This window comes from Falco rusticolus, chromosome 4 (assembly GCF_015220075.1).
Source record: "Falco rusticolus isolate bFalRus1 chromosome 4, bFalRus1.pri, whole genome shotgun sequence".
Lineage (NCBI taxonomy): Eukaryota > Metazoa > Chordata > Aves > Falconiformes > Falconidae > Falco > Falco rusticolus.
The window spans coordinates 66,219,839-66,238,441 of record NC_051190.1 but is presented as its reverse complement, the minus strand read 5'-3'; the positions used below and the strand labels follow the sequence as shown (position 1 = coordinate 66,238,441).

Sequence of the window (18,603 nt, the reverse complement as noted above, 5' to 3'; positions counted from 1 at the left end):
TGAGTGTAGAAGTCCACCATTTAGGTTCAGCTAACAGATGGGTTGGTACCCCCACTCCCTTCTTCCATGCCTGAGGATTTAAAAGTGCATGACAGCTGCAAGAGACATTTCTGTAATGCAGACATTTTTGGAGAATTGTGAAGGGCTTTTTTTTTTTTTTTTTTGAGGAAAAAATGAAGGAACTGAACAAGGGAGTTTTCTGTTAATTCCCTTTGCAGCTCATGTCACCTGAAATACTTGTTTCCTCAGGCAAGCCCTTCATCCTCTCATTAAATCCCTCAGTCTTTGTCACGGCAACATCTGCCAAACCCTGCCAAACCTTCTCCTTCTTCTCCTAGCCTTGTTCCCCTGAGGGCACCACCTGACCTCTCTCTCTCTGGTATCAACAGTGCTCCAGTAAGACTGCAATTCCTTTTTCAATTGATCCCACCTCACCCACTATGGAAACACAACTGTCGGTAATAAAACACAGTGCATGGTGCATAGTGATGCTGTACAATGACAGGGACATGAATCAAATTTCTGAAAGACAAATAAAAACAATATAAATTTAAATAGGAGAATATGATTACTGAAGGTGGAATTAGGTTTGGACACATTGTAAGACTCCATCCATCTGTGAAAAATGCTGGAAGATTTTTTAATGAGATTTTCAGTTATAAATGTTGAGACACCATCAGTCCTGAGGTGATAAGATTAGAGTTTGATTGTGTGTTGCTATGAGAAGAGTATGTAGAGAACTGACCTACTGTAGAAAAGCAATTAGGATCTACGGGGGGACTAATCGGCAAATGAAATAGCTATACAAAGTATCCCGTGGCAAAAAAAAAATCAGATACATTCTGTTATAATTTAACAAACACTTGTAGATAAAATTGTTGTTATGGGCTACTTGAGGCACAAAATCGTATTAAAGGAAGAAATTAAAGCTCTAATCTCTAATAAATTAATGTTGCTTGAACTAATATTCTGTTAGGAATAATGCATTGCAAAGGACAGTACAATTAAGGAATGGAAAGGGAATTAATTCTGTGATGTAAGGACTAGACGCCATGATCTGAAAATCAAAACCAGCTTTGACATTTGACTTTAGCAAAGTGGGCTGGGAGAATTGACTTAGAAATGGACTAATTGTACGTAAGAAAAGACTTATGAGGGTCAAATTTAGAGCTATATTAATATGCACCTGTTAAGTCTTCATATGCCTCATTAAAGGTAGTTTATGAGGACTGATGAGCCTTCATCACCACTGGGACTGGCAGAGGGAAAGTTTGTATGGGCAGGCACTGCTGCCATTTCCATGATGCCAGCGGGCCTTACCCAACTATACGTCAGCTGTTCTGCCCCTGCCTCTCCTGTACATCTGCCTTTTGCTGTGTAATTGTATTTTACATCCTGCCAAAGGCAAGGAAATGGGACCGGACTCAGCACTGTGACCGCATGGCAGGTGGCTCAAGGCTGGTACATTTGATGAAATAATAACAGGGTTTGCTTGTCACTACCTGCCAAAGACCCTTTTCACAGACCATGACCCTAATATCTGCACCTCACAGTTACGCACTTCTGGCACTGGATGTCTGTAGCTGACCCATCTGTTACTTCCATCTGCTCTTCTTTTTCTTTCAAGTTTACAAGTTATGCTCTGAAATGTTATTCAGATCCCATTGCACCATTTTTGTCTTTGTCAGCTTTTTGTCAGCCTATCCAGCGTGGAAAACTGAAGGTTCAGTGGTAAGTACTTGTTAGCTTCTAGGCTAATTAATTTCCCCTAAATGAAAGAAAGAGACTTTTCTTAATGTAAGATATTTGTGACTCTCCTCTGAACTTCATTCTCAGTGGATTCACTTTATAGATTCTTCTATTTTTCACTAATTAATTCCATTGCCATTTATTTTCCCTCAAAGAGCCCCCCACGGCTGGTTATCACAGAACCAAACGGAGTGCAATGAGGTACATAACATTTCTAAGGAAGTTAGATGCAGTGATTGTATGGACAACGACCATCACAAATGTCTTTTGGCAGCAATCCTTACCCTGACCGCAACGCAGAGTTTTGCTCAGGTGCCTTGCTGTAGTTAACATCTCATATTTTAAACCCACAATGCTGCTCTCTCAAGGAGGCAAAATATGGTGCTTTCTCTTCAAGAGTAAGTCATCAAATATGTGGTAATAAGTACAATATTTTTCCCAGGAGTAGTAAAGTATCTATCAGAAGTAAAATGTTTGTCCATGAATACTCAGCCTAATGACATACTGACAGTACGTGCATCGTTCGTGTATTCAGCATAAGGAAAGGATTTCACAAACTTTAATGTGCAGGGTGATCAGTGTTAAAAAGAAACAAATAAGCAAGTATTGCATAAAAGAGGAAATGTGCAATCTAAAGTTTCTGATCTGGATGCAAACCTCTTGACGGACTTCCTACCCACACTCATATGTTCCACAGATGAGTTCAGCCCCCAGCTGAATGCAGAATTAGGCCCAATGGGCTGCCCTTGCAGCATTTGCTCCTGTCAACAACTTGTGCTCTGCATTGGGAGATCTGGGTATGTCCTGATAGCTTCAGTGGAAATTGGAAGGGACCTCATCTGTATCAACCTTACTACCGGAGCAGAGACACAGTGGGGAACTTGTCAGAAATGGACGTTACTCTGCAGCACATCTCACCCTACTAAGAGCAACAAGGGGCACATATGACCCACAGAGGGTGTGCAGCTTGGGCTTCCCATGGCAGCGAGGTGAATTACAACCTAAAAGCATTGGTGACAGATTTCTCCTCTTAAATTTCTGCTGTTTAGCTACAAGTTAGGAATGTAGTGGGAGTGTCTTCCAGCAGGGAGAAAGAAGCGGGGGGCAGGCAGAGGGTGAATGCCTCCTTAAACCATGAATGGTCCCACCAAGGTGCTTGTTGGAGTTGCCTACCAACAAATGTAACCATGATTAAAACACCGTGCTTGTTGCAAGATGCTAAACAAAACCAGCCATTTAATAAAACCAATCCATTTTAGCATAATAAAATACATCCGGTATGGGATATTTTATGAAAATGTTTAATTCAACTGTTTCTTTGGAATGTAGTAGTCATAGTTTGAAAATTTAAGTTACAGTTCAGTTCTATGTGGTTTTTTTTATGCTACTCAGTGTCTGAGAATACAAATGTCATTTAAAGTTAAGGCTTCGCTGTTCATTTTGAAACAACAATTTACAAGTGTCATATTGTCATAGAAAATAAAAATTTCTGTAAAAAAAATTTGCACAAAGTTTTATGATGGTACAAAACATGAAGCAATAATATACCAGTAAAATGAAATCATTTTACTACAGAAGATTTTTATAGTTTTTCAATAAAGAAAAAAATATGTTATTTTACACTTTAAAAATTATGAAACAATCTAAAACAATATAAACTGAACATTTTGTAACACTGCCTTTACAAATTAATAACTTTATAAACATATAATTTTTTTAAATATATTTATCAGTGCAAGATACTTTTCAATGTAAAGTTGCAGTATCATTTTTCCTTTATTGAAGGGCAACTTTCATTCTATGACCTTCAGAGAAATCGAATCTTCAGTGCTAGATCCTCATTATCATAGTAAGGTCTGAAGACCGCAAAGGAGATATATTTCTTTTTACGTTCACTATTCTCAGTATGTTAAAAGAAGGAAAAAACCCACCAACTACCAGCTTTGCTCTTCAAATAGATCAAGACCAAGAGCTGGCCCAGAATCTATTGAAATCCATGTGAATATTTCGAAAGCTTGGGCTCCCCAGTGGGATTTCCTCTTCAAGGCAATATATGCATGTAACTCTCAAGTTAGTGGACTAGAAGTTTTTCCCACTGAGGAGAACAGACCCTAACACCTGGATCACACAGTGGTGGTGTGCCGAAAATAGTTTTGAAAAAAACCTTTTTTTCTTTGGGTTAATTAACTAGCTGCTGTGATACCATTATGGTCAAATTACAGTGTTAGATACAACTAAAATTCTACCTCTGCCAAAGTGAGTTTGTCACTTGGGACATTTCATGGACTAACTTTTAGGCAAAACTTTCAGGCCCTAGGTGCTCTGTCTCGCCTTCTGGAGGACCCAAGGTCTAGAGCCTGGGGAGGTAACTCATCTAATTTAGGCATCTAAGGCTTGATGACCTGAAGTGGGTGTTTGAATTTTCACTATAGTCTTTGCCTTTAGGACTCCTTTGAAGTAGCAACTGTCCACTGCTTTTTTTCTTTTGGGTCTTCCTTTAAAAGATTTTCAACTTCAAAACTCATATTTTTACCTTCAGTCTCCCTCTCTTTTGTTCAATTTCTAGGTTACTGGTGGTTTTTCTGCAGATTTTTCTGGTTTATGGTTTATATTGGTGAGATTATGTGCTTCAAAATATTTAATTGATAAACAGGGGTGGATTCTGTTGCTCTGTGTAATTCGAGGCTGAACTGGCCCTTCTTTAGCCCTAATCCTGGACAGGATACTTCATTTGCTCTACTGCAAAACCAACTTTGGAAAAGACTAACTCAGAAAGCCACAGTCTCTTCCCTGACTCTGTTTGGAGATTTCAGTGAGGAAAAACACGAGTTCAGCACTTTGAGGGATGTCCCTTTCCCCGTGTTTGCACTGGTTTTACCTGCTAGTTGGTGGATACCCAGGGGAAGGTTAAAGCTGCCTTCTTCCACTGCCCCCCCCCCAGTTATGGCTGTGCTGTGTGTGGGTCACTGCAGAAAACCCAGGGGCTCCCCTCACACCTGCAGGAGGGGAGTGATCCCTCTGGTCCCCCACCTCCTTCTGTGGACCCCTGTGGGAAACATACTCTTGTTTCCTTTTACCCTGTTGGACCAGCTGCATAGGCTGTTGAATATTATTTGTCCAATAATATTTGTCCTAAAATGTTAAAAAATTGCCACATAATTGTCAGACACATTTTTCTGACAGCTTACATTACTCAGCTCACTGAATCTGTCACTATCTGCACTTCTGGTCAAACAGAAACCTCCTGCTATGAAATGCCAATTGGATGTAACAGGATGGTAAGAATATACCCTACATACACTGTGGGATTTTATTCTGCCCTCAGTACCCATGTGTAAGCTCAATTAGCATTGATTAGTATGAAAATGCACATTCACTGAGAGAACAGAACTCTGGGTTCAGGTAGGGGCAGGAGGAGGAAAGTTTCTTAGTTTAAAGGCAATCTTTTGAGTAAGGGAATCGTTTTCCCCGGTGTAATTAACAGGCAAGCTGTTCAGGATAAACGACATGGTTCATGACTTCAGGAAAAAAGATACTGTCACTTTATGCTGTTAAGAAGAAACCCAAAGTTCGACTTTGGAGGGTAAAGTTAAGAATTTTCCCTCATTTTTTAACACAAACTCTAATAAAATCCTTTGCCATTACCAGCAAGTTAAAGCTGCAGTTTTCTTTCCTTGGCAACGGCAAATGCTTATGCAATCTACTCAGAGAGAGAAAGAAAGAGAGAAAGAGAAGAGAAAGGGAGAGAGATTTTACATTTGAAAATACATTCTATATGAAAGAACAATAAAAGGGGATATTGCAGCTCTATACAAAAGGGTCAAGAGACATGAAGTTGAAATACAGGAAGCAGAACAATCGAGCCAGGTTGTCAGATCTGATTAGCCCTTGCCTTGCTGAGGCTACTTTCTTACACTAAAATATACTTTTCTTTTAGTCAGTGAGCCATCAGAATATGATCAAAGACAAGGGCCTAACTGCAGAGAAGCAGAGCTGTACTTAATGTTAACACAATGAGAAGCAGTACAAACAAAAAGGCACTTGAGAGGACATACACTAGCCAGTGCCAAGGACTTTTTTGTTTAGTTTTTAGGCAGTACACTTGGTTACCAGTTGTGTCTGATGATGGCACATATTCTTTTATGGAGTTCACAAGCACAAAATTTAGTACAACACTGAAAAACATCAATAAAATTTGACTGTATTGCTTCGTAAACAGAGCTGACACACTATATTGGTACTGATGCAGCAGTACTTTCAAAAACATCCTAACCCTTCTTTGCCTATGCACAACACGAGCAATTATACACAAATACAGGTGCAGGAGTCCACTAAATTGCTGTTACTCCAATATGTTCTGGGCACTGAGCTACAGACAGCATGTCCATCCAAAGGACCCCACTGAATACATTTTGTGACAGCATCTTGGATTTTGCACAGTTAAAACAAAATTATCCATTAAAGGAAAATGAAAGAGGGAGAGAAAGAAAGACAAAATGAATTATAAGTCAATCATACTTGGTCTCAACACCAGCATTTGATTATTTCAAATAAAACCAACAGAAAAAGCAGACTGTACATGATTCAGATTGTTAACACAGATTGTTGTCCATGTTTATCGGTTACACACTCATTGAAGCTCCTGAGAAAAGCTTGGCTCAGTGTCATCAATGCACTTTTCAGCCTGTACAGTAAAAGAAGATCAACAGTTCCCCAGCATGACCGAGCTATGTCCTTCCATCCCAATTCTCTGAAACTTCTCCAGTCGCTTTATACCTTCATGCTTCTGAGTATGAATTCTGTGTGTTTAGTTTATCTTTTTTCAGTTTTACACCATCGACCAGTTCAAAATTGTAGTTCTCCAGTGCAGACAAGTTCCTCTCTGACATCCCATTGTGCCAACAGGCACAGTACAGGACGACTCCACAGATGGCTCCTAAAAGCACCCCGAGTGCACTCATGGCTATGATGGTAATAAGGATTGGATCTAGGGTCTTCAGGACATTGCCTGGTTTCCTGGAGATGTTATCATCGTAGTCCTCGCCTGTATGGTATGGAGGTGTAAACCCTGAAATGGAGTAAAGAATTGCGAAATTTTCAGAGCCGACTCTGGTTAGAAATTTGTTTTACGAGTTGTAAATTTGGAGAAAGGACATAAAGTTTTTGAGATGAGTTGCTACATAATTTGAAAACCTAGCTTCTTGGAGGTAGTCATAAATAGCTGAAAACTATAATGGGGCCCAAACAGTTGATTTTTTTTCAAACCGTTCTCCAAACCTTGAATCTGCTGCCGGTTAGTAGGGGTCTGATTCTGCCTTGGATTAAGTGGGAGTCTTGGGAATGAATAACCAGACTTTTTGATTATATTTTACCAGCTTGCAGTAGTTAGTTCAGAATTATTAATTAAATCTTATTCAGCTCGGTCTGGATGTTTATAGCCTTAGATATTAGCTGGGAATCTCCAGCCATTTTGCATCCATCTCCACTTCACTGACTTCAGGATTGGACCTTGAAATGGAAACAGTGGCAAAACTGACACAGAAGAGCACTCTTTCCCCTTCGGTAAAATATTCACTGGGTATGATAATGTTTTCCCTCAACCCTTTCAGTTTATGAAAGAGATCCAATAGGCTTGCAAATCCTGCTAACTGTTGCAGGAGAAGCCAAAAAGTCTTTCTGGACAAACCCTGCTGTCGCTGAAATCAATGATACCAATCCTGTTGACTGTAACAGAAAAAAAATAAGCTCATTGCCTGAAAAATGCAAGTATATTTTATTATTGGGACAGTATGACAATTATGATCCGTTTAATGATCCATTTACAGCCATCACCATAGAAAATGATAATGCTTTGGTAGACTGGTCATAAAATGACATTTTCAGCCAGGTCTGTGAAACAATTAGCCTGAAGAGTTTTGAGTTTAATTGTGCGAGTCATAAATGGTAAGATATAATGATAGCTGTTTCCTCAGCTGTGGACAAGCCTTCTAGATAACAAAATATTAAGGAGCTATAGTGTGCATGCATATATATATATACCATATACCAAATTATGTATATAAAATTTGGAAGAAATGAGACAGGTATAAATAATACAAAGTTCATACGATTATATAACATAGAAGAATAAGACTATTACATCCATCAAGTAAGTGTAAGCCTCTTTAGCATCTGATCTAGATAAAGCAAAAAACTGTGATACAATATGCAGTTAGAGAACTATCTACAAATAAATAAATGGAATACACAAAATCACAAGAAAATACATTTTAAAATTAATTCCTTTTTAACAATAACACAATTTTTACCTGTTTGATTACTTTCTGGGTCGTCTTCTTCATCTATTTCATTCTCCACATCAGTTGACTCTAATGAAGCAGAGAGAATTGACATTGATTATTAGGGTTACAAACACTGATTGACTATCGTGCTGGCAATAATGGTATAGCAGATTTTCCTGTGTCAGAGCATCATTATGTCAGCTTGACAGAATTGTTCATTATGATAGGCTCTGAAAATTAATGGAGAAAAAAGAAAGATTTAAAAACTCCTCTCCGCCCAGTCTTGGCACAGTTTTAGTTATCAGCAGGGGTTTTCCATGCCTGGGAAAGAGAAATCAGTGTAATGAATTAGCATCTCATTCATTGTATTTACAATTTTGGAGCCCAATTCCATAACACTTCATCAGTGTAGGCATAGTTAATCACAAGAACAGTTTCACTGACTGCAGCAAGATGACTTGTGTTTGGGTTTCAGACAGCTTTTGGCTTTAGCTCCCACAGGCCAAAATCTTTGCTCAGCATTCAGTTTGAACAACCAAAACATGTGGAGGTAGGAAGGAACTTGTTTCCCTCTCTCATTCTGGAGCCACGTAAATACAATCGCTGTGGTCCCAGCATCTTTCTTGTCACTGAGGGCACTGCAGGAGGACCAAACAGTGTGTCCTGCCTCTCTTTCCTGGTAACTGTCATTCTGATGGTGTACACTGAACCACAGAAGATGGACTGTGTGATAAAATGAGACTGTACAGTTTTCTCATCCTGCAGTGAAACTATCATGTAGCTGAAGTCTGACATGTTACTCTCCAAAGGATATTAACTACAAAATGTGAGGAACATCCTCTATTATTGCTCTCAGTTGTGCTGCCAACTCATATGGCATAAGTTTATCTTTCTAAAGCTGAGGGTTCTCAGTTCTGTTCCCTCTCCTACATAAAAGTCATTGCTTCATCTCTGTCATGAAGGACAGGGTTCAGTTGCTTGTTTATCTGGGGTTGCTGCTGCCAAATTACATGCAGTATGCAATGTGTGTATGATCAGCAGTGACTGGAATAACTCAAGACTGGCCAGAAATAAAAGGACTCAGATAGCATCTCAGCAATAGCCTGGCTCAGGTGTGGAAAAGGCTATGTTCTAACATTACTTTGTGTCCTGTATGTCTGGGAGCTGGTGACTACAGCAAATGAGTCACAGAAAACTCAGAATTACAGGACAGCAGAGGACAGAGAAGGAGTTATTTTACCTTGCCTGTGTATCCTGTAAGGGTTTGATATGTTCCTTTAAAATAGAAATCAAGTAGGCCTTGTAGTTAAGTAATCTAAAAAAGGTGAGGAAATGAAATTGGATTTTGAGCGTTAGGTAAACCAGGGAAGAACATTATAAAAACCAGAAAAAATTAAAGATGGAAGCAATATGAACTGCAGGGAGAGATGTGAGAATGTGAACATGCTGTGACTCGTGTCAGTAGGATGCCAGTTCTGATCCAAAAGACTGCAGTTGCTGCAGTACTGAGATGATACCAGTAGCATTTACTATGAATAAAGCTATGGGCCAGATCAGGATGTTTTCAGTGCAAAACTTCCTATATAGCTAATAATTATGTATCCCTTTCTCACAGATAAAAAAGCTATCAAAAGAAAATAAATGTTTTTGATGAGTTCTCTGTATGTTTTTTGCTGTTCATACTTACTTCGGCAGTCCTCCTGTGCTACGTGATTGTCAATTTTAATATCATCCACAGCAATTCCTCCAGTTCCTTTTCCAATTTCTCCCTCAATAACCACCTGGCAAAATAAGATAATGTTCACATTGTTTTCATGTTAACACACAATTGCAGCATTCAGGACATCTTATTTAGTTGTTATCACACATCTTCACTTGTCATGATGCCATAGCTACATGTACTTTGATTGTGGCCTGCCAATATGCCCTGCATGCCTTTATGAACTTGCATATGCAAATGTGAATTTATATAATGTCATAACTTCATTAAAGACTGTTACATCAGCAGCAAAATGGTGGCAAGGATGCAGTTTTGTGACAGATGAGAAATCATTTCTAAAGTATTTTATTTGGCCTTTGATAACAAATTGCTTGTATCACTGTCATCTGAGATACCATGAAATATGTCACTATTATTACCGTCACAGCAACAGCACCTCATCTGTAGGTATAGGTACTGTCTGAGTAAATCCTTCAGTGACATCTTCTGCTATGGTGTATAAAACATGACCAGCCAGGTCTTAGTGGCCTCAGTTCTGTTAGTTCAGTGAGGTGCAGCCACTCACCTGATAGTGTTTCACAGACTTGTGAAGAAGAACACGTCCTTCCTTCCAGCAGTTTGCTTGGTGCCCGCTCAGGGTCCACAGCACCTGGTCGTATTCATCTGGCTTTTGGTACCGCAGTTTGATCTTCAGGGTGCCGACGTGTGCACCGGACATGTGGTACCAGAAAGTCATGCAGTGGGCAGAGTTCTGCGAGTAAATCACAGGGCTCAGCAGTCGGGCGACTTTGCCTTTCTGGCTTTCGTCAGCTTGTGAGTAAATGAAATTGCCATCTCCTACTGTGACAGAAGGACTGTGTTAGGAATTGCCACCAGTTTTCATTTGCTTTGTTTACCGAAGAAGCCCCGGCCACCCCTGATCATTTTGCTTTCTTTCCATGCTGGTGGGTCAAGCCTCACAACCAAGAGTCTCAGAGGGTGTTGGTTTGGGAGCTCTAGGAAAGCTGATGTGCTCTAAGGAGAGGGCCACAAAAATGATCAGAGAGATGGAGCACCTCTCTTAGGAGGAAAGGCTGAGAGGGTCGGAGCTGTTCAGCCTGCAGAAGAGAAGGCTCCAGGGAGACCCTACTGCAGCCTTTCAATACTTAAAGGGGGCTTATAAAGAAAGAAGGGGACAGAATTTTAGCAGGGCTTGTAGCAATAGGACAAGGAGTAATACTTTTAAACTAAAAGAGCATTGATTTAGACTAGATATAAGGGAGAATTTTTTATGATGAGGGTGGTGAAACACTGGAATAGGTTGCCCAGAGCGGTGGTAGATGCCCCATCCCTGGAAATATTTAAAGTCAGTTTGGATGGGGCTCTGAGTAACCTGATCTATCTGAAGCTGTCCCTGCTCATTGCAAGGGGGCTGGACTATATGACCTTTAAAGGTCCCTTCCAACCCACACCGTACTATGATTGTATGATTTCCTCTGGCAGTCTTCTTCATTGTTCACTGGGGTGCTTCTTGCTAAGAGTGAGCCATAGCAACACGTACACTACATGGCACACACAAGGCACTTGCTTTTGTTCAGGGAAGGAGGCAAAAGCATGTTTGATGTGACAGCATATGTATCATTAGCCAGTGTACACCTCCTGAAGGGAGCCAGCCCTAGTTCAGCAGGCTAGGCAGAAATCTAGGGCCCTACTCTACACTAATTGTGCAAAGAGCTATTTTTAATCTCCCTTTAAGGTAATCTGTGCTTGAGAAGGCAAGATTAGTACGGGAAGAACACTGGAGGATGAAATAGCTTTGAACAGACACGGTCAGAGATCAGGAACTGAGATCTAAGCAGTGCTTCTAAATAGAGTCTGAGCATTGTCACAAACGGTGCCAGAGCTGTTCCCTTGATTTTTGTAATAATATATTGGACTCTGTATATTTGTGAGCTGTTTCCTGAATGGAAAGGATTATGGCTGGTATTTTCTGAAGAGCATAATGGATTTATACACGTTGAAACCTGAACGCCTAATGCCCTTAACTTGGAAAATTACTTGCTTAATCACACTGGGAGAGGAGCATGAGAGGGTGGGATTAGTTTGGTAACAGAAAATTGCTAAGTAAGATACTGACTACAGAGAAGTGCTTCTGATTTACACCACCCAGGCATCCATTCCAGACAGCTTTTGAACCGCTTCTTTGCACAGAATTATGATGGAAAAATATGAAGTTCATACTTGTACGTGTAAGAATAGATTGCATGTGTAATACACTCACACAAAGGATGGAGACAGTGTTTACTGGCATGTGTATAAAGTTATTTTGAAAGTAAGAAGGACAAAAGTAATAATAAGAAATACTACTCCTCAAATGCTGAAATAAGTATACGTATCTGTTTATATCAATGTTTAAACATAAGAAAAGTAAAAAAAGGCAAAAAGGTGTTTTGAAGTGTGGTGTTTTATCAACATTGGTTTTTGCTTACAGATGATAGTCTTGAATTTCGTTTGAAATAATGTATAATTGAGACTTGCTGGATTGTAATGGTATAGTCCTGCACCAATGAAGAAGAAAGGGTAAGTGTTGCTACTCTGGGAAGCACTGGAAGGACAGGGCAGTAAATAGTGAACCAGGAACAAAGATGAGTAGGGTAAACCCAGTGGCCGGAAGGAGTGGGCCTAATAAATGAGAAAGAGAAATATTGCTTCTAACATGAGGCAAAGACACTTTCTTTGTTTGGATTTTGCTGCGGGTAGTCAGAGGTACTCTGGCCAATATGCACATGGAAATATCTGGTCATTGAAAGAATTCTATAGGGGAAGACGATGTTAAATTGCTGAAAAAAAATTAGGCTTTTTTTTTTTCTTTCTTTTTTTTTATATCTTACTGTAGTATCATCTTGTCCAGCTTCTTCAGCAGGACTGCTTGTGACTGTATGTTCTTTCCAACTTTGCTTCTATGCAGAGGGCAGCACAACATGTGCAAATCTCATCAAAGAATGGTGATAGGGAAATCCAAATGGAGGAAAATAATCACAGCATCAGGATGGCTGTCTCAGTTGGAAAACCTAACTCTGGCCAGATTTAATCATAACATGTATAATTTGAAGTGACATAAAGCATATCCCACTGTCTTAAAGCAATTGCTGTTGAAGATCACTTCTGTGGAGTTCCTTTAGCATTATACATATGCAGCTGAGAGCAAGATACGCCTGGGAGTTGCTTTTTGTTGTTCTCTCAATATATAGGGTAGCCTTGCTGTGTAGCGGTGACACTGAGGGGCTTGTTTGGGACATCAGTGCCATTCAGATTGCCCGTGGTCTGTGTTCACACCCAACCCTACTCGTCCCCTACCTGCTGGCAGGTGAATGGCAAACCTGGCATGTAAAGGTGCCCTTGAAGTTGAAGAAAAGATTTGAAAGAGTTCAAGGAAATTTTTAGAAAATATTGAAAGTTAGTGCAGTATGGAGAAAAAGGGGCTGCCTGTAAGACTTACTGACGCTACTGCTAATGGAACAAATAAGTCTTCTGCACTAGCAGGGCCCATTGGAACCAACAAAATCTCATTTGAAGAATATCATTTCTTCACCTCTTGATTGAAGACAGGTTCAGTCTCTCTATAATCCTTGGTGGCAAAGTGCAGATAGCTCTTATTTCCAGAATATTATTGCAGTGCTGGGTCAGGAACTCTGTCTTCATTGTCTTAATTAGAGCTTTACTTATGCATGCCTTTTAAATTTTGTCAGTCTCTGGCTAACATAGCTTTTAACCTCCTTTCAATGTCAGATCCTACTGAGCCATTTCACTTTACTCTACGTCAATTTTTCCACCATTACAGCCTTCACTTCAGCTAACTGCATTTAGTTAATTTGATGCCATTTATTTGTACAATGCCATTTATAGTCAAAGTATTATAAGTTTTTTTTCCCTGTAACTACTGTACTTGTCTTAAGATTCAATTGAAAGTGTCTCAGAATTTAAAAAGTCCAATTTTGTCTAATTTCCTTGTCATTCTCATTAGGCAAAGGGGTTGCAGAAGTGGGAAGGGGGATTCATCTCAACACATTTGATTAATCTGCACGTATGCAAGAAAGAACACTAAAGCAAGAGGCTGTGCAGGTCATGCAGCGCCCTCCCTTCTCCACTAGCCAGCAGCATATTTACTGCCTAATTATGCAGAGCCATGAGTTAGGTACTACAAAACCAACTAATCAATTTCCCAGGGTGATATTTCTGGAATAACTGTGTGAGTAAAGGGATGGCTATAATCTCCAGCTGGAGAGGACGAGGGTGTGGAATTACATCCATCTGGGAAGTTTCACTTACAATACCTTTCTGTGGTGGGCAGTCCCTGTAACTACAAACAGGAATAATGTGATATTTGCTCACAACTGGCTCACTTGGTGAATGATACTTGCAGAATATTTGGTCATTCAGATTTTTTTTTTTTCTACCCCAGATGATGGTTATCCAAAGACAAGTCAGGGGAAGGGAATATCTTCAGTTCCTGACAATAAATGATCTTTATTCCCCAACAGAAAGGACAATTATGGTCAGTTGTGACTACATATAATGGATTAGATTGCCTAGAGAATCACTGTTGTGACTATGTATTTTAGGTATAATTCACTCTTCTGTGGTTTTGGAAGGCATGTTGGTATTAAACAGAACAACCTCTTCCCATGTAAAATGGCTAAATCATGAACTCATGATTACCTGTGTGGTCTTGAATCGGCCCAGTTTTGCTGGTCAGGATTGCCCACTTTAAATCCACCTGGTTGTCGTGCTCCCAGTGGCACAGAGTCTTTTGGGATCCCCAGCCAAAGGCACAGTTGAAGTTGTATAGTGGCAGCTCTGCAAGGAAAGAAGGAAAAGGAGGGACAAAATATGATGATTAATTGTGTAATTCAGATTTTGTACTTCAGAACCAAATGCATGCATTTGACCGTTAACAGAACCATTCATCCTTGAAACTCTGAGAATCCATAGCAAGAGCAGCCCTGCTGGGAAACAGATGAAGACCCATATTTTGGGATTTTTTTGTGGTTTGATTAATTCTTCTGATTTGCCCACATTAGCTGATAATTGTGCTGTAACACATATGACTCAAACCAAAAGCTCTAGCTTAATGATCAGATACATTTTCTGGTTGTTAATATCTACTTGTACCATAACAGTGCAAGGTTTTGCAACAGCTCACAATAAGATTTGGACAAAAATAAGAAAGGGCTGAAACGCTAATGGAATGTCCTTGGCAGGGAAGGATTTCTGGTGAAATGTATAGTACGTGGCTTCAATAAGGAACTTATTTCAGGATCTTCCAGACAGTTAAACAGGCCCACAAGATGGCAGCATTGAAATGAACAAATTGAGACAGAAAAGGGACAAATGTGGCTGATTGCCAAATGAACTCAAAATAAGCTTCAAAACAAGCTCCACGTAAAACAAGGGAAGTCTGGTATTATGGTCAGGATGAGATCATATCTTGTTTTCAGCTTCTCTTAAATTCTGCCCAAAGGTTTAATACATAGTAGCTTATTTTCTTCAATAGCACTTGGAATTTGAATGGAAAGATTACACAAAGATAGCATATAAATCTCTTGCATTTCTTATTTTCAGAAGCAGTTTGAAATCTTTTGCGCTTTTGGTTCCTGTCCCACTGGTATGAACTTTTACCTCACCTTGAGCACTGACAACTCCCAGTAGAGCAGTACCCTTCCCACAGCAATGTGACCAAATCCTGAAGTCTTTTCTCAGGCATGACTCACGCCTTATTAGAGGAATAACTTAGGTTTACTTTTAATGAGTACTTTGTGCAAGTATGAACTAAGAACAAAGGACTCTGTGCTCCCATCAATATCAGCTCTGGGGTAAGAATTGTGTTTCTTGCCCATTATTAAAAAAAAAAAAACAAAACCACAAAACAACCAGGAAAGATAATGCAACCCCCTAGAATGGGTTTTGTTTATTGTGGGAAAATATGGAGAAATATGGGAAGTCTGTTGGGACCTGTGGCTGGCCAGAGGTGGAACATTTCCAGCCTGAAGAGGCAAAGACCTCCTCCACATAGTGAGCTGCCCAGGGAAGGTGGAAAGGCTTTTGAACTCACAACCCAGATTTTAATGGAAAGTAGACTAGAACAATCATTTTATCAACACAGAGAAAACCTCAGGTGAGTAGGTTGAAGACAGAACGGATATAAAAAGGGTTCATCTATCATTCTCTCTTTTCCTGATGTCTCCTTGTTTGGCAGGTCTTTGCTCCCACACGCAGTTTTAACAACTCACTGGATCCCTGTGTTGCAGCCCCTGTACCCCATCCCCTCTGGCCCCTAGAAAATTTCTTTCTGTCAGCACAGAGGTCTGAGTGTGCGGCAGCTCCTGCCCCTCTTCTCTGCCTGTCAGTACCTCAGCTGTGCTGCGGCATCTCTCTGCACTGAGCCCTCATTCTTCACTCCCTCCTTTCATCTGCCTCATCCCGCCTGCCGACCCGCTCCCTCCTGCTGGCCTCCGGAGGGGTCTACTCCACATTGTCACGAATACAGCATCCTAGCTGGGAACAAATGAATTAAACAGATAATGTCTGGCACAGGAATTCAATGTGGAGAAAACATGTTTCCTGGAGGACCCTAGCCCTTTCTAGGAAAGGGCCAGATTGCCGTGGATAATCTCTCTTTGGACTCAAAATGCTGAAAAAGCAGGACTCAGCCTGTGTGCACGAGTTGTGTGACATGCATGTGCACATGCAGAACGGCAATCCATTATGGTTCTTTCTTCAATATATGTTTTTGTTTTTTCTAGACAATGGGGTCATGATCAAAGGCATCTTGCCCAAAAGGGGACATCTGAAAATAAAGGGGAGTTTTTAAAGAAACAGAGTGACATTGAAATTAATTAAAGGGTTTTAAGTTTGTGAAAAATAGCCTTTAATTGTCAAGGAGGCCTAGTGAGAGCTATATTGCATGGCTTTGATATCAGAGCCATGAAACAGAACTTTAGAAAAGGTCTTAGGAAACATAAAGCAAAATTAATCTTATTAATCCCAAAGGTTTATATCATACAAAGCTAGCGATAGCCGGTGTGGTATTCAAACCACAAGCAAGGAGAACAGTGGTAGATAGATCACATCAATCTGAAGATATCACACAGAATAAATGAGCACTTAGCACAAAGAGACTGAAAGACTAGTATTGTTCAACATTGAATAAAAATAAATAGCAGAAGACACAGGGTAAGTATGTAAACGGGTGAGGAATCCAGAGAAGGAAGATTACAATATTCTATTTTCTCAATTTCATAGCCTGAGAACTGTGAGATATCCAGTGAAGTTCAACGTGGATCAAAGGAAAAAAATTCTCATGTGATATGAGCGATACTTGCTTCCCTTGTATGGGAAGCAAGCTGCTAAGGCTGAGCACAATTCAAAGAGAACTGGACACTGAAATGGATAAGGACAATATCCAGAATGTAATTGTTAATTCTAAAATGCAGGGAGTGACAAAAGCCTTTTGCTTCATGGTCTGAAGCCAGCTCTGAACATTGGGATTAGAAGGAGGGTTTCAAAACATAGATAAATTTCACAGTACCATCTAAAAAAGAATTTCTTACACGCTCATTTGACATATAGTCCAGGAAACTGGCAAAGAGCCTAAGTCTGATATGCTTTGGCCATGCCTGTGTTCCTTGGCTTTGGACGCACAGACAACATGGTGTAGCATAAAAATGAACTTCTTTTCCATGCAGAAGACAACAAGAATCCCCTGAAGTTTAGAAGAATTTGACCACTAACCTGCTCTCAGTTAGCTATTTCTTGCTAGGTTCCTGTTGTTTTCTTAAAAGTGATTGTGTTAATACATTCCTTAGACAATCACAGCAACAGGATTGAAGGTCAAAGGCAAGGCATTTCAGAGTGCTCTTATTTTATGGGCTCCTTAAACATGCCATCTCTTATTGTCTATTCTTATATCTCTTCCAATGCTTCTCCCAGGGACTCATAAAAAGAAAAAAATAGACCTGCTAGCCAATTAATAATAGACACTTGTAGCATCAGGATAGGTTCATTAGTTGAATGGACAATGGATCTGCCCCAGCAAAAGACAGAAGAGTTCAACGCTTCTATTAAAGGTCCCCAGGGAGCTGGTACAGTAGCTCGCAGTAAGCTACAGGCGATCTGTCCTTTTCTTTGTCCTTGAACTATAGCTTGGCATCTCTGGTGGAAGGAAGGAAAATAGGGCTGAGTAGCATTTGGTGGGCTGCCTCTGCAGTGCTGGCCCATTCCTCTGCTAGGATAATTCTCCTGCCAATAGGTGACTGATCTCTGGGTTTGTGTGTATACAGAAGATGAAGAAACCCTGCTATTCTGTAACCAAATAGCAGCAGTTCAGATGAGAATCTGAGAGGGAGGTGTGACGAAATCCCATATGTCTTTTTCAAAATGTAGGGTACGTGATACTGAATTAAAACAGATTTATCCTCTCAAAGAATAACCAACAGCTGTACTTTTTGACCACATCTTGCTCACAGCTGGAACCATTACTGCACATGAACAAGAAAGTAATTTGAAAATCTAGTTGAGTGAGTTTCTTGCAAGTCCATTAATCTTTCGTGGCCCACAGACTTTGACATATTTTTATAACTTCTCCAACAAGAGGCAAGAAGGAGCATGATGGCATTAAAGATGCTATGAAAATTCTCTATGGGATGCCCTTGCCAAAGGGTTAATCAACACTAAAATGGGAAATTACAAACATAATTTGGACCACTTTAAAGTAGCGTATTGGGTCTGATTTGTATTTGCTTTTCACCTTTTTATACCACTCTGTGCTGGTATAATTAATTATATAATTCTGGCAGCACAGAATTACCTTAAATG

At 40.0% G+C, this 18,603-nt stretch overlaps 1 protein-coding gene across 1 annotated transcript in view; it reads right to left on the bottom strand.

Moving 5' to 3' along the window:
* Positions 1 to 2,968: 2,968 nt before the first annotated feature.
* Positions 2,969 to 18,603, bottom strand: part of NRP1 (neuropilin 1) — a 114,820-nt gene continuing 99,185 nt past the window's right edge. The window contains 6 exon segments of the mRNA XM_037384856.1: positions 2,969 to 6,560; positions 6,563 to 6,817; positions 8,058 to 8,117; positions 9,718 to 9,811; positions 10,316 to 10,587; positions 14,449 to 14,586. Coding sequence (XP_037240753.1) covers positions 6,520 to 6,560; positions 6,563 to 6,817; positions 8,058 to 8,117; positions 9,718 to 9,811; positions 10,316 to 10,587; positions 14,449 to 14,586 — 860 coding nt within the window. The 3' untranslated portion in view covers positions 2,969 to 6,519.